General features: G+C 45.5%; 1 protein-coding gene across 3 annotated transcripts in view; it reads right to left on the minus strand.

Moving 5' to 3' along the window:
- Positions 1-16,040, minus strand: part of TULP4 (TUB like protein 4) — a 230,501-nt gene that overhangs the window by 79,517 nt on the left and 134,944 nt on the right. For all 3 annotated transcript variants that reach the window (XM_044243057.1, XM_044243067.1, XM_044243074.1), the window contains one exon: positions 2,427-2,555. In XM_044243057.1, the coding sequence (XP_044098992.1) occupies positions 2,427-2,555 (129 nt within the window). The remainder of the gene's footprint in view (positions 1-2,426; positions 2,556-16,040) is intronic.

Raw genomic sequence — 16,040 nt, forward strand, 5'->3', positions numbered from 1 at the left:
AAGAAAAGCTGAGGGATGTGGTGGTAGTGGAAACCACACAGCTGCTCTACGGGGATGACAGAAGGTCCCATCCTCCGAGAGGCTGCCGCCAGGATAAAACAGTGGGGCACCAGCAATGCTTGGTGGAGGGGCTGGACTCTCGACCGTAGTGAAGTCTGAGCTCTTTCGGATACTGTGAATACATGCATTTCTGCTAAAAGAGAAAAAAGCGTCTTGCCTGGTAGGAAGACAGTGTGACAGAGTGTTCTGGACTCAGACCTTGCCTCAGATTCCGCTTTACCACCCAAGAAGTTCCCCGGGCAGCTTACTCAACCTCCCTGACCAGGGTTTGTTCCTTCCATTAACTGAAAATGGCATCTGCCCAGGAGGGGTCCTGTGGAGACCGAGAGACAACACGCGAAATGACGAGCAGTCGGGAGTCTGTCCGAGCTTCTCTATGTGGCTTTTCTCAGAGCAATGCGTTAGAGACCTTTCGTTGTCCAAAGTCTGAAGGCACGTCAGACTTGACCACTGGACCTAAGGAAAAGAGTTCACGCTCTGGTGGGTGGGGGCATGAGAGTGTTTTAGAGACCCTTACACATGAACTCAGAGACGTCTCCTCTTCACAGAACGCCACAAAGTGCTGCTGCCTCAAGGCCTGAAGACAGTCTTGGTGATGACAGTATGACTACTATTTTTTTTTCAAGATTTTAATTTATTTATCTATCTATTTGAGAGAGAGAGAGAGCGAGCACGCATGCACGTGCGAGTTGGGGGAGGAGCAGAGGGAGAGAATCTCAAGCAGAACCCTCATGAGCACAGAGCCCAATGCGCGACCCAGCTTCCCAACCCCAAGATCACGACCTGAGCCAAAACCAAGGGTCAGAGGCTCAAACAACTGAGCCATCCAGGCGCCCCCGACATTTTGGCTGCTATTTAAGGGCAGGTGCCCTCTGTGGTCAGGGGTACGAGGTCGTAGTGCCTCCTAATACTATAGGCACTAGAGCAGTAAGCAGTGACAACTGTCATGTACAGTGTCCAAAGTACTTTCTACATTTCATCTTACTTAATCTTTCTAGCGATCCTCTGAGGCAGGTAGCATTAGAGTCCCTATGCTACAGATGAGAAGACTGAGGCACCGAGAAGAAGTATCCCCTACTGAGAAATCACAGAGTGAGACTCCTGGTCTTGCGGTCTGACTCCAGAGCCCACCTCCTTGACCACAATGTCTACTGTCTGGGTGGCATGAACTTCTCATGGCCACAGAGATGTCCACATCTGTGGCTCTACTTCACGGTGGCTGGTTAGCAGCCACAGGTTCTACATCTTCCTTTTTTCACTCCATGGAGGTACACAGGAGACTGGTGCAGCCTTTTGAGTCAGTCAAAATGGTCACATTTACTCTACCAAATACATGAATTCACTCAAAAAGAATGTTCTCTTTTACCTAAGGGTAGATTTGTCTTCCGTGATGACAACTTACATTGTTACAACATTAGCAACTGCTAACGGATCTTTGTTCCTTGCAATTTTGCGTCACCTCACTGGTCGTATCTTTAAACGTGGGGAACTCATAGCTTATTTAAGCAACAGATGGGAGAAAAGAGGGTGAGAATCCACTTTCTGAGAAATGTAAAGAAAGGCAGTCCCAGGGAAACCATCCCCGGATCGGGGAAAACAGTCTAAGACAGCCCTCATGGAGAAAGGTTCCATGAGGACTGGGTTCTGAAGCCAGAGTTCTGTCAAATCCCGGGGATGGTACCTGTGTCCCTAAGAACACAAGACAAGACGTGGAGCTCCATACGGCCCATCCTCACAGGGGGAAGAGGGAAGAGCCAGATCTGTACCAGAAACCAGAAGAATCTCTGGAGCAGGTTTAAAAATAGCATCACTCAGCAGGGAGTCCCTAGAGCGCCTGTTTTCCTCAGAGCAGAGACAAATTTGTATCAGAAAGGAAGAGCTGAGGGGTGACAACAGGTGGCCACGCTAATTGAAACCTGACAGAAGAGAGTGTTAAAAACTCAGCTTGACAAGGAGCTTGTGAGAACAGTTCGTGTGGAGCTCCCTGCAAGAAAACTATGAAGATTACAACACAGGGAAAGTACCTTTCAAAGGGAGCAGAAAAGTGATATGCCATAAGTACTTCAGAGGATCCAAATTTAACATGTAATCACAACAATGAATGGTAAAAAATGATTTCACAGATTTAATTAAAGCTTAAAACTTGGAGGGTTCTCACAACAACAGAATAGTTGAATAGAGAAGAATGATCGTTCTCTTTTTATCAAGTGATACACTTGAGAGGAATGAAAAGCAGGATTCTACTATTAACTTCTATTTACTTCTACTCCACCTATTTCTGGAAGGAGCTCCCATTTGCCCTGGAATACGTGCTCTGCATTCTCTCTCCAGCAATGTCTCACTGGAAGAGACTCCTGCCCACTCACCTGAGCCCCTCGATCGTTGACCAATTCCACAGACCACCTCCCTTCATACTGAATCCACACAAATATCCCTCCATCTGCGTCACACGTGGCCAGCTTCTGGTATGGCTCATTCCATCTCACCAGCACAACCTAGAAAATAACCAAGAAGGTATTTACCACAGGGAATGAAGCAGTGGGCCAGGAGCATGTCTCTGAAGAGAGGAGACCAGAACTGAAGAGAAGGCATCGTCAAAGGGAATGAATGGCTAAGGGGAGCTGTGGGGATGAGCAGGGGGACAGGGCACAGCCACAGGTGGCAGAATCACAGGGAACTAGACGCCCATGACAAGGCTTCCTGACAAACGACAGACACCTGGGCAAACAATAAGCTGTGGCACAAAAATGCCCATTGCTAGAAAACAGAGAGGAAGCCCTGCCTCTGACAAGTGCAAGAACAGTTCAGAATCGAAACAACTTAGAAAAAAATACAGTTGGTATGTCTAAGTATTTCATACTTACCAGAGAGGAAATACAAAGAAATTAAAAGCTTCAAAATCTGTGAGTTATAACAACTTAATTTTTTAATTTGAAAAATTCTGATCCTGGACAAATCACTCTCATCTTTCTCAACTATCACTCCTTCATCCCAAAGGTGGCCTCTCTGGTGGGTGGTCTGTGCGATCAGGGAAATGACAAAGGAGTCTGAGGGCAGGGCTCACAGAGCCCAGTAAAACCCGTCAGTACACATGGCTATGAGGTGGGCCCAGGAGCCCACGAACCACAAAACAATACCCTGCCTTCACTGTGGGAAACGTTTCCCGGGTGTCACCCCACTGGCCTATGCTGGTGACCGTGAGGAACCCATTCATTCAGTCAGACGTCTGGTCTGCACTTACTAGGTTCACACTGCGTGACATTACGTGACCAATGCCCCGACGGAGAGCACCCGGCCCCACACACGGAGGTAAAAGTCCATCTGAGAGTCAGGACATTCACGGATGCACAGACATACACGAATGTGTGTCTGTCACATGAGCACTGTCGTTAACCTGCCCGAGCACAGCCGCTGCTCATAAGAAAGATCTGAACCCCATCTCCCCCCAGGACCTCACTTCATGACCCTGAGGAACAGGGAGCACCAGTGTAAATGGTCTCCAATTGTAAAACAGCAAACAAGTAAGGCCAAGGACAGGCCGTCAGGACCTCTGTAATGGCCTGAACCCTCCTCAACCCCCCATCCCCCACTGCATCCAAACCAGACTCAGTCCTATTGCTTCTCAAACCTGTGCAAAGGGCACACCTGATTTTAGGTCTTTCAGTTGGTTTTCAGGGACCAGAGAGCTGTAGAGGCCCCCAGCCTTGATTTGCCACACTTGGTGGCATCAGCACTGGTTGTAAGATACATAAAAAAAATGCAAGAGGAAATTATTACCCCCTTAAAACGTAAGGACACTGCAGTTCTTTTTTAAAACTCTGCAAAAAATAATAATAATAATAATAATAATAAAAAACAGCTGTGAGACTACAATCCTTTGAGACCTGACAATCACAAGACAAATCTCACCTAGTTGATGGCTTCCCTGCCAAAGCCAGCTTGCACAGACCAGACGCCAACCACGCCCTCGGCAGCCGCGTCCTGCTCTCTCCCCGCTGGACCCACCGCCTCCCTCTGGCACTGCTCCGCAAGCGCGGCATGGCCACCATCCTCCCTGACCGCTGGTTTACACGTTCGCCTCCCCGCTGAGCTGGGCGTCCGAGGAAAGGGACAGAGGCCGGCTCATCTCTGAATACTGACACACAGTAATTCTGAGTGTGCTGGGCCAAAGAGTAATACATAATTAGAAGTCATGATCCTTATTCAATTATATCTTTGAACTGTAAAAGGTTATTGACAACGACATCCAGAAGGAGATTTTCAATGCCCAAAGGCATTTTAATGACAGCCAGCAGCGCATGCCTGCCTCCCTACGATGGTCTGTAGGTGCTGAGGGAAGAGATTAAGACATCTTTGCACTCGCGGAGTTCAGGTCACTCAACAGCCCAATACAGTGCTCTACTACAGGCAGGGACTGAGTTGTGAACATACACGGGAAGAGGCCTCAACCCAGGTGGACTGCGGGAGGGGGAAACAAACCCAGATTCATTTTTTAAGTCCAGTTTTTTAAACTTTCTATTTAAAAAATAAACAAAGATAAAATTCTCTATATAAATTACTGACCTAGTTAAGAAAAATCCAGTAACATCATCATCAGCAGAAGTCTCGAGAGGACAATGAATGTGTCATGAAGTTTGGAATTTCCAAACAATCAATCAAGGCCAGCTTCATAGACTTCTCTCAGCCCCACGACGACTTGGCCCGAGCACTGCAATCCACAGGCGTGCGTGTAGCTCCGATTTGGGCCTTCGAGACCCACAGGCACTGCTGGAGCCCACAGTCACGACTGTACTTCAGAATGGCCACCATAAGATGGAGTATGACAAGTAAGAGCATGATACTCACAACTGATCAGTTTTTAAATTATTTCCTGAAGTTAACACAGAGCCCATTCATTTGCCCCGCCCTTCCCTGTAGATAACATTTGATGACAAGGTGTCGTATTTTAGGAAAGAAAGGTTGGTCACATTTTCTGTACTTTTGCTTTTCTGCCTTGATCATCCATTGCCAGGTTTGGCTGAATGTTAAGTTAACATCAGTAACAAAAGCCTCTTCTTCATGAAAACCGCCACGGAGTCACAGCACGACACAGACACAAGAGAGCAAAGGCAAAAAATATTTTGGTTATTTTTCACTTTAAAGATTTCTTGGCTTTGTGACAACACAGTAGTAGTTGTTGAATAAATAAAGGGTACACAAACTTAGTTTCATCTTTTTGTAATTCTGGATCCGCACAGGAGCAACAGGGGACGGGAACGCAGACTCCGTCCACACATCTCTGCTGTGGGTTCCAATAAGTGTAGCTGGTTTCTCTAAATTAGAGAAAGAAATCTTTCCAATGATTCTTGGTTTAAAAATGAAGTCAAACTGCTAATGTTGTTTCCCTGGATTAGAATTCTCATTTCCTCTCTCCTCTACAATTCACGGCTGCCGCCTTATCTCCCAGTAGCTTATTTCCTGTTCTCCAAATCCTTCCAGTCTAGCCGGCAAAACCAGGACATACCAGAGTGCTGAGAAACTACAAACTAGGGGTCCAGTGGCCCGCATTACGTGGCAGGATGCTCAGCCTCTCCCCAGAGATGCGAAGGCTCCCCTTCTCTCGGTCAAGGAAAAGGGGCTCCAGCTTACTCTGGGCACTAAAAAACTTGGGCATTGAGAGCACTAGCTGAAGGGTGTGTTCTACTAAAAAGTCAGAAGATAAGCTAAATACTGATACAGGTCTCCAATTATTCAAAAAAAAGGGCGCCTGGGTGGCTCAGTGGGTTAAGCCGCTGCCTTCGGCTCAGGTCATGATCTCAGGGTACTGGGATCGAGTCCCGCATCGGGCTCTCTGCTCTGCAGGGAGCCTGCTTCCTCCTCTCTCTCTCTCTGCCTGCCTCTCTGCCTACTTGTAATCTCTCTCTGTCAAATAAATAAATAAAATCTTTAAAAAAAAAAAAAAAGTGCCAACCTGTCGCTCTCTCCAATGTTAGACGAACATTCTATCATTTTATAGTTATTGTTATTAATGAGTATTTATTGAAAACTATTAAAGGTATAGAAATCTACATTAAAAATACAGGGCAGGTCTGCTGAAAGTCTATTTGGATATAAGGTAAGGCTCTCAGTAAGCCACCTCATTTCCTACACCCCATCTATTTTTAGGGAGAACAAACAAGTATCAGTTAACCCATCTCAAAGATGTTTATCTTTTCAGGCAGAAACTTTTTAAATGGGTGTTGGGAGACACAAATATTATATTTTATAGAAATATATAGGAAACCATCTCAGTGAATGACCAGTATCACCAACATTTGGAAGTATTTCCCTCAACCTAAAAAGAATGTAACTTGAACAAGTACTAAACACAAACAGCTCGGGTAATAAATCCCTGTGATTATCACCATTCCGTTTTTCTTATCCTGTGATTTTTGTTCAGTGAAACAGAAGTAAGTCCAATTGTGCCAGCTTAAGTTTAGATACATTTAGTGAAACAAAATGAGTTTTAGAAATGATACGAATTTTAGATACACTTATCATTTTATCAAAGAACCAAAAGCATCTTGAAATGGAAGCTGGAAAAAAGTGAACTTGCAGAGTGGTTTTCCAGACGGATGCCCACCAGCACCCGGGGCCTGAAATGCTCTAGGGGGCGTGCAGGCTCTGGACCTGGGTCCCGGCCGGGGAACTCACCAGACTGGCCAACTCACTGACTGGCCTGGGGTTCTCTCCTGCCCATGGGGCAGCAGCAGCACATCCTTCTGTTGTGTATGAGGAGTACGTTGAGAAAGAACTTAGTACAGTTCCAGGCACATAGCAAACAGCCCATCAGTGAGAGCTCTGTGTTTTTCAAGTGTGAGCTAAAACTTCCAGAATATAGAGACTTGCTAGCACAGTATTTACATGTACAGTTTCCTCTTCTCTGATAGAAGATAAACGGTTGGAAAGTCAATCCCTCTTCCCAGGCCCACCTCCCAGGCCCACTCCCCACCCAATTCTGTATCTAAAAAATCACTACCACCACCTACTTCTTGGCACCTTTGGCCTAAAATACCCCTCTGCCCTTTGACACTGTGGTAACGCCTTCCCTGACATTGCTATAGCTCCCTCTTGCCACTTCCACAGTACCTTCCACAGTGTTCATACCCTGCATTTGCTCCCTCAAACATCCCGGCTCCTCACTGCCTGAGAACGTATTGCTTTCCTGGTCCTGGAGCCCAGCACTGTGCCAGGCGCTCAGTGGATATTCCACAAATCTTTCTAAACTGAACTACTCCTGAATGATGATTAACCATATTTCTGTAGAATTTTATAATATTCTCTCTCAACAATAAGATTAGTTAAGATTAGTTCAAATGAGGGGCGCCTGGGTGCCTCAGTTGGTTAAGCATCTGTCTTCAGCTCAGGTCATGATCCCAGGGTCCTGGGGTAAAGCTCAGCATGGGGCTCCCTGCTTCTCCCTCTCCCCGCCCCACCCTGCTCCTGCTCTCTCTTGTTCTCTCTCTCACACAAATAAATACAATCATTTTAAAAAAAAAAAAAAAAAACCAAGATTAGTTCAAATAAGATTTTTTTGGGGGGTACCAGCTTGTGACAAAATTCATATACCATTTAATTCACCCACTTAAAATGTACAATTTAATGGTTTTACTGTATCTACAGAGCTATGCAACTATCACAGTAAATTTTCATCAACCCCCCAATAATCTCCCCACTAGCCCTAGGCAACCACTAATTTTCTTTCTGTCTGTACTCATTTGCCTATTCTGGACATTTCACACAAATGGAATCATACAACATGTGGCCTTCTGTGGCTGGCTTCTTTCACTCTGCATAATGTTTTCAAGGCTTATCCATGTTGTCAGCATGTAACAGGACTAACGTCCTTTCCACGGCCACATACTATCCCATTGTGTGGATACATCACACTGTGTCCATCCACTCAGCTGATAAACATCCGGGTTATTTCCACTGTTTGGCTATTATGAATAATATTCCTAGGAACATTTCTGTACAAGTCTTTGTATGGACACGTTTTTCTTGGGTATATGCCTGGGAGTGGAGGTGCTGGGTCAAATGACAATTCTGTGTTTACCTTCTGGAGGAACTGTTTTCAAAAGTGGCCGCACCAACTCCCATTCCCAGCACCAGCACCACCGGGTGGTAAAGGTTCCAGTTTCTCCACCTTTCTTTCCAAGCTTGCTATCGTGCCTTTCTTAGTACAGCCATCCTAGTGGGTGCCCAGTGGTTGTGATTTGCACTTTACTGACAGCTAATGATGTTGAGCGTCTTTTCAAGTGTTTATTGGGATTTATATATCTTGGCTGAAGAAGTGTCTATTCAGATCCCTTGCACCTTTTTTTTTTTTTAAGGATTTTATTTACCTATTTGACAGAGACATAGCGAGAGAGGGAACACAAGCAGGGGGAGTGGGAGAGGGAGAAGCAGGCTTCCCGCAGAGCAGGGAGCCCGAGGTGGGACTCGATCCCAGGACCCTGGGATCATGACCTGAGCCAAAGGCAGATGCTTAATGACTGAGCCACCCTCCCTTGCACCTTCTTAATTCAGTTATCTTTTTTCTTACTGAGTGGGAGAAGTTCTTTCTAAGCCCACTGAAACACTGACCATATCTGGAAAAAAAAACCAAAAAAAAAAACCAACTTCAGCTTTTATTCCCATATAGTCTTATTTCCCTCACTTAAATGTCAATAAATCCAGTTCTCATTCATGCATTCATCTAGTTCGAGTTGTTGATGAAGAACTCCAAGAAGGCAATGACCAGAGACAATAAAGGAATTCAGAGAACACAGGTCGGTGGCCAGAGCCTAGAATCCAGGGACCACAGGGCCTCTGAATACTTCTGAATGGGAATGCGCTGGGGGATGCCCTTCTCAGACACAGCTTCTCTAGGACTCTTCACAGGAAACTCACAGCTACACATTCCATCCTGCACTGACTGAGGTTTCAAAGCACCTTACCATGAGGAACTTGCTAGTTGTTTCCAGCATCATTTCCCCCTTACTCTCACAAATCTGTACAGGGTGTAGACAGTAGTATTGGCCTTGGCCAGGTTAGAGCTCACACAGTCATTCAGTCTCACCAGGAGGAAAGGGAAGCTAATGGGGTGGAGAGGCCTGCCTGAGGTCACACAGCGGGTTCCAGGTGGGTCAGGGTCCGGGCCAGAGCCGCAGTCTCCTTGCCTATTCTGGGCACTTGTCTCCATTCCCAAGGTCAACCAGACTGGCCCGTAGCCATCTGTCACTCAGCATCACCTAGGTGCTCACAGGGACACCCTCAGACGGAATAGAGGCTTTGCCCTCAAGCAGCACGTGACACAACGCCCGGAGAAGCTCCTCCACTTTTCCTTTCTTATTAGTAAGCATGCAGTCCTGCTATCCTACCTCTGGGAAGCATACATTTCTGAAAAACAACTTTTATCAAAAAATTCTGTTCTGATAGAAGAAAACAAAAATCACATTAAGAAGAAATAAACTAAAATGTTAGCATTAGATTATAATTTTTATCAGAATTTTTCTACATCTTCTGATTTTCCCAAAATGAACATATTTCAGCTTTTCGTAACCCCTTGACAGGAAATTTGAACAATTTCTTTTAGCAGTAATAATGATAATCAATAGTTTGCATCCTTTTCACATACATTAGCTTATTTTGTCTTTGCAAGTATCTTAGAAGGAGGTATTACCATTACTATAACCTTCCCATTTTATACATCAAAAAGGCAGAGCTGAGAGAAGGTGCAAATCTCCCCAGACTTTTTTAAAAAACATTTTAAAAACCAGGCAATATTTATGACATATATAAAAGAGTGAATTAAAAAAAAAAAAAAAACTTTTATCTCCTCAAAGCACTTTCCCCATTCAGCTTAGGAAAATACCAGCAGGGCAATTTGAAAGCCCCTGTGTGTTCTTCTCACACCTCAGCCTTCCTCCTCTAAGGAAAAAATGCTTTCCTGGGTAGTTCATGTTTTCAATTCACATGCATTTTCGTACTTACATATTGTATGAATGTATCGTCACTTAAATATTCTCTTTTAAAATCTTTAAATATTACAGAAAAATTTTAACATACACCAAAGAAATGTAACTAGGATAACAACCTTCCATGTGCCCATCATCCAGCTTTTAAAATGTACATCTCTGCATGTTTTCAAGCTTTAAGAAACTATGTGTTCTACACCTCGGTGTCATGTTGTGAAGTTCACTCCCATAGACAGCTCTAACTCATTCAGGTTCACCATGGGAATATACCACAATTTACGTATTCGTTCTCTTGCTGATAAGCATGCAGGCTGCCTCCTCCTTCCTTCCTGCTTCTCCTAACAACGCTGCTCAAGGACATTCCCCTACAAGTGTCCCTGTGAACGAGCGCCGCTCAGGGTAAGTGGACTAAAGGCCCGTGCAGACCTTTACGGACCTCACCAGCTTCCCTTTCAGAGAGACCAGAGCAGCCGAGGCCCTATCAGCACCTTGCCTTTGCCTTGTTTCCTACCTGATGACGCCAGACTCTTCAATTTCTTCCAGTCTGACAGGTGTAAAATCATGTATCTGGTTTCTGGTTTTTATTTCTCTCCAGACTTAGAGTCTCTCCAGCGTAGAAGGCCTTAGTGCTCTCATGCTCTGATAAGACATGCCAAGGTTTTTTCCTTCTCCCCTGGGAGTCTCCTCCACTGGGCTTAGGGAACAGAATAACTCCGTCCCACACCATGCCCTCCACCAACTACATCCAGCTCTCTGATCACCGCCAAGAAGAAACTGAGTCTTAGGGATGCAGAAGTCGTTACTAGGCACCTGCTACACACACAAGGCCTTGTGAGGGCTGAGAAGAGAGAAGGCACAGCCGTGCCTCTGAGAAGCGCAGACTGCAGCCCCAGAAGAACGGGGTAGATGGGGAAGGTGGCGGATTCTGGCTGGCCACAGCTGTGATCAGCTTTGAGCAGACTCACATAATTCCTGTGTCTTCTTCATTCCTCTTCGGCCACTTGCTCCGGCCTGAACAGTGAACGGTGCAGGGCCTGCCTGGAGAGCCCCTGAGAAGAGAGGCCGAGGAGGGGCAGCTGTGCTTTGGGTGGCTCAGAAGAGAGGCTGTAAAACCCAGAGCTGAGCCCGCCAGAGCTAACCACAGGGCTTCTCCCCCTCCCAGCACGAGGAAAGCCTCAAAGTTGGTGCAGGAGTTCCTTCAACGTGCAGGCAAGTGTCACCGCCTCTGTGACAACTAAAAGCCCCCTCCTGCGTGCTGCCCAGGCCCTCTGCTGGTCTCTCGCCCGGGTGTGCTCTCATCACCTCCCCGAGGCCCGCACTAGAGGCAGCCTCCTCCTGTCTGATGTGGCCCAGGTTCAGGACCCTTACCCAGTGGAGCAAGGACTGGGGACAGGAAGAGCATCCCCGCTGTGGGGAGAACACCCACCATGAGGGAGCCCCAGGCAGTCGGGAAAGGGGAGGACAGAGAGCTGCCACTTACTACGGTGCTTTCCTCATTCCTCAACCAACCGTCCATGCGTGGCGTCTTTAGTTAGAGCCTGAGAAGAGGATCCTTGTGCATGTAATGGTTTACCGTGGTTTCTCCGGAGTGCTCCCAGGAAGGGGTGTTGGCTGGGGACCAGCTGACTCAACCTGATCTCAGCAGAGCTCCAGGCTGTGATTTGCACCACAGATGCTCCCACTATGAGGCAAGGGACAGCTTCTGTGCCCCCCTGGGGGTCAGTCCTTGGCTGCTGGCTGCTGGCTGCTGGGTGGGATGGGCTGTTGGGACATCCAGTTATTCCAGAAGGATGTGAGCCAAAGCAGCCCGCACTCATAGTGGCCACCACCTGTGGTTTCCACTACTCTTTCCAGCCTTCTCTCTGCTAGCTCATCCTCCTCCATCCTCTGCTGGAGAGCAAGAGGGCTCTGTCCCGACCCTCCTCTCCTCTTCCTATCTGATTTCCTAGTGATCTGGTCTCATCTTTAAACCCAAACATCGATGACCTCCAAATTCTTCCTTCATTTCCTTATTCTACATCCTATTCAAGATCTCTACCTGGATGCCTAACCGACAACACAAACTTATCACGTCCCTAATGGTTCTCTGGACTCATTTTCCTATTAGGCTGCTCCTCCTCGGTGTTCTCTGGTCCCATGAATGGCCCCATCTGCTTCCTGCATCACAGACAGCAAAGCAGACTCCCTTCCCTGCCTCTCAGTGTCACCAGCTGGGATGGTGGCGGGGAGGCGGCTGGGCAGAGACAGTGCTGATCCCCAGGCTCAGGCAAGGCTTCCCGCAGTGCTCACGTCCCTCCGTGCTGGTGAAGTAATCGGCTGAAGAAAAGCAGCCAGTGCAAAAGAGATCACTCTTCACTTTATCTTTACCACTGCAGTTGTTTGAACAGTGGTACTAGGTCCTACATGCTTTTTAGATATGAGTTTAACGCTCACAAAAAAAGAATTCCCTTGCCTAACTAGCAACTAGGAAGGAACTCAAAGAAAGGAACTGTAAATGCGTTTGAAGACACTGATACACTATATAAAGAGGGGCTCTTGAAGCTACAGCCAAAGGGTAAACAACTCTTTAGATTTCCAAATAAACTTTAAATTTTAGAAGAGTTTTAGATTTACGGAATAATCACCAAGATAGTACAGAGGTTCCACATGCCCCATAGCTAGTCCCCATTATTAACATGCTACATTAGAATAGTGTAGTTGTCACTATTCATGGGCCAATATGAATACATTATTACAGACTGAAGTTCATACTGTTTTCAAGTTTCATTAGTTTTAATCTGGTGTCTTTCATCTGTTCTTGGATCCCATGAAGAATACTGCAATTCACTGCCATGCCTCCCTAGGCTCCTCTTGACTAGGACAGTTTTTCTGACATCCCTTGTTTTTGGCGACCTTGACAGTTTTAAGGAGGACTCATGAGGTATTTTGTTAATACCTGAGATTTGTCTGATGTTTTCCCATTCTAGGCTGAAGGTAAGGGTTTAAGAAGAATGACCAGAGGTGAAGTGCCCTTCCAGTCACATCACATCATTGGGTGTACACTCTCAATGTCACTTATCAATGTTATTACCTTCACGCACCTGCCGGAAGTAGCGTTTGTCGGGTTTCTTCACTGACATGTTACTCTTTCTCCCCCCTTTCCACACCATGCTCTCTGGACGGGAGTGACCACAGGCAGCCTACACTTAAGGGGTAGTGGATTATGCTCCACCTCCTGGAGGGGGGTATCTACATAAGTTAGTCATAATTTCTCTGCCTGGGAGATTTGCCTATTCTTCTCCATTTGTTTAGTTATTTTATCAGTATGGACACCTGGATATTTACTTTATAGTTTGGGTTATAATCCAATACTATTCTATTATTTCACTGCTCCAATTTTTCCAGCTTTGGCCACTAGGAGCTCTTTTGGTTGGCTCCCATGTCCCTCTGACATATGCCCATCACTGCGTGGTTTTGTTTTGTTTTTTGAGCAGCACCTTACTTTCTGACACTACACACTGCTCCAGATTCATTATGTATATTTCCTGTTTCAGTTCTTGAATTACACATTTCTCCACAGAGTGTGGTTTCTTTTATTAGAAAATGGTATGACTAACCAAGATCTGAGTGCTAGACCTAAAAAAACAAGATCTAGGTGTGCTCACTGTTGCTAGAATGGGTAAATAGCTTTTGATACCAAAAAAAAACAAACAAAAACCCAACAACAACAAACCCCAAAACCATCATGTTATAAACCTGAGACATCTAGTTATTCCAGAAGGCAAGGCAAATACAAAAAGGCCCCTAGAACTTGAGGCACTTGGGTGGCTCAGTTGGCTAAGTGTCCAACTCTTCATTTTGGCTCAAGTCATAATCTCAGGGTTGTGGGATAGAGCCCTGCACTGGGCTCTATGCTGGCTATATAACCTACTTACAATTCTCTCTCTCCCTCTGCCCCTCCCCACAAAGAAGAGACAAAAGTTCTCTAGGACCAACCTGAAGGGGTTTCCACTGACCAAGAGCATCAAATTTGAGCATCAAAAAGAATTAGTATAAGGCACTGAAACAAGAATGCTAAAATTCACGTATGCTAAAGCCCATGCGTTCATGATTATCTCAAAAAGCAAAACAATTCTCACTGTTAACCTTTAAAGAATGGTATAAAATGTAGTACTCTGAAAACTGGTAAGCAAAGGGAAAAAAACTAAACCCATACTTAGCCTACCATCACTTGAAATCAGTAGCCCAGAACAAATAACAGACAAGGCAAAATTTTTCTCGGTGTAAGTATTCTAGTTAATAAATAAAGAAGAAATGACAAAATTAAGATAGCACCATAAGGAAACAGTGGGTCTAGGCAATGACTGTCAATGTTGCTAAAATCGTTAGGTGGAAGGTTGACAGGACTATAGTTGGAATGATCCAAATGACGACCCTTAACAAACTGATCAATTTTAATATCACAAAAAGGCAGATAATCATACATTATATACCTCCTGATGGTAGGCATGACATTCCCCATAAATTAGTACCCAAAAAAAACACCAAACTTGAAGTTTCTTGACCTACACAACTAGTTTACAAAAAATACAGAACACAGAAAAACATATCAAACAACCACCTGTGGGATGCCTGGGTGTCTCAGTTGGTTAAGCAGCTGCCTTTGGCTCAGGTCACGATCCCAGCGTCTTAAACAAACAAACAAACGAAAAAAAAAACAACCACCTTGGGGGGGTAATCACTGGGAAAATCCATTTACACTATAGAATTTCTCATGCTCTGGGTTTTCCTAATGCAAGGAAAACAATAAAGAGATGAGGAATCTACAGATTAAAAGGACGCCTGGGTGGCTCAGTTGGTTAAGCAGCTGCCTTCAGCTCAGGTCGTGATCCCAGCGTCCTGGGATCGAGTCCCGCATCGGGCTCCTTGCTCGTCAGGGAGCCTGCTTCTCCCTCTGCCTCTGCCTGCCTCTCTGTCTGCCTGTGCTCTCTCTCTCTCCCTCTCGCTCTGAAAAATAAATAAATAAAATCTTAAAAAAATTTTTTAAAGATTTTATTTATTTATTTGAAGGAGAGAGATCACAAGTAGGCAGAGAGGCAGGCAGAAAGAGAGAGAGATGGGAAAGCAGGCTCCCCGCTGAGCACAGAGCCTGATGCAGGACTCGATCCCAGGACCCTGGGATCATGACCTGAGCCAAAGGCAGAGGCTTAACCCACTGAGACACCCAGGTGCCCCGAAATATTTTTTAAAAACATATTAACCTAATGCATGTAATGGATGTTGTTTAGATCTGACTCTTACAATTCAAAAATAAGGACAACCCAATCTTTTCTAAAAGGTATAAAAGCTGGGGTACCAGGGTGGCTGAGCTGGTTAAGCATCTGACTCTTGATCTCAGCTCAGGTCTTAATCTCAGGGTTGTGAGTTCAGGCCCCATGTTAGGCTTCACGCTGGGCAAGGAGCCTACTTAAATTAAAAAAAAAAAAAAAAAGAGGTACAAGAGTTGAACAGACCTTTCACCAAAGAAAATACTCAAGTGTCATATGAAAAGATGCTCAACATCATTAGTCACTAGGAAATACTAAGAGCACAGTGAATAACTCTACACTTACTAGAAGGCCTAACATTAACTTCCGAGAATACTCAGCACTTCTGTGTTCAAATCCCAACTTTTCTTGGCTGATCCTTGTACTCCTCTGATATAAACAAAGGAAATATAATACCTGTTCCCCTGCTGTAATTTTATTTATTTATTTATTTTTAAGAGAGGACACATGCAAATGGGGAGGAAGGGGGCGGGAGGGATAAGCAGTCTCTGTGCAGAGCCTGCATGGGGCTCTATCCCTGGATGGGGATCGCGCCCTGAGCCAAAATCAAGAGTCAGATGCTCCACCAACTGGGCCACTCAGGCGCCCACCCCTCCACCTACCTCGGGTGTAAATTTCCCAAGTATTAAGTCAGGTCCAATAGTGTTTTCCAAAGAAATTCTATGGTCTTGGACTTTCTCCTGTTGGTAATGGAGTC

The sequence above is a fragment of the Neovison vison genome, chromosome 1 (genome assembly GCF_020171115.1).
Source record: "Neovison vison isolate M4711 chromosome 1, ASM_NN_V1, whole genome shotgun sequence".
NCBI classification, from domain to species: Eukaryota; Metazoa; Chordata; class Mammalia; order Carnivora; family Mustelidae; genus Neogale; species Neogale vison.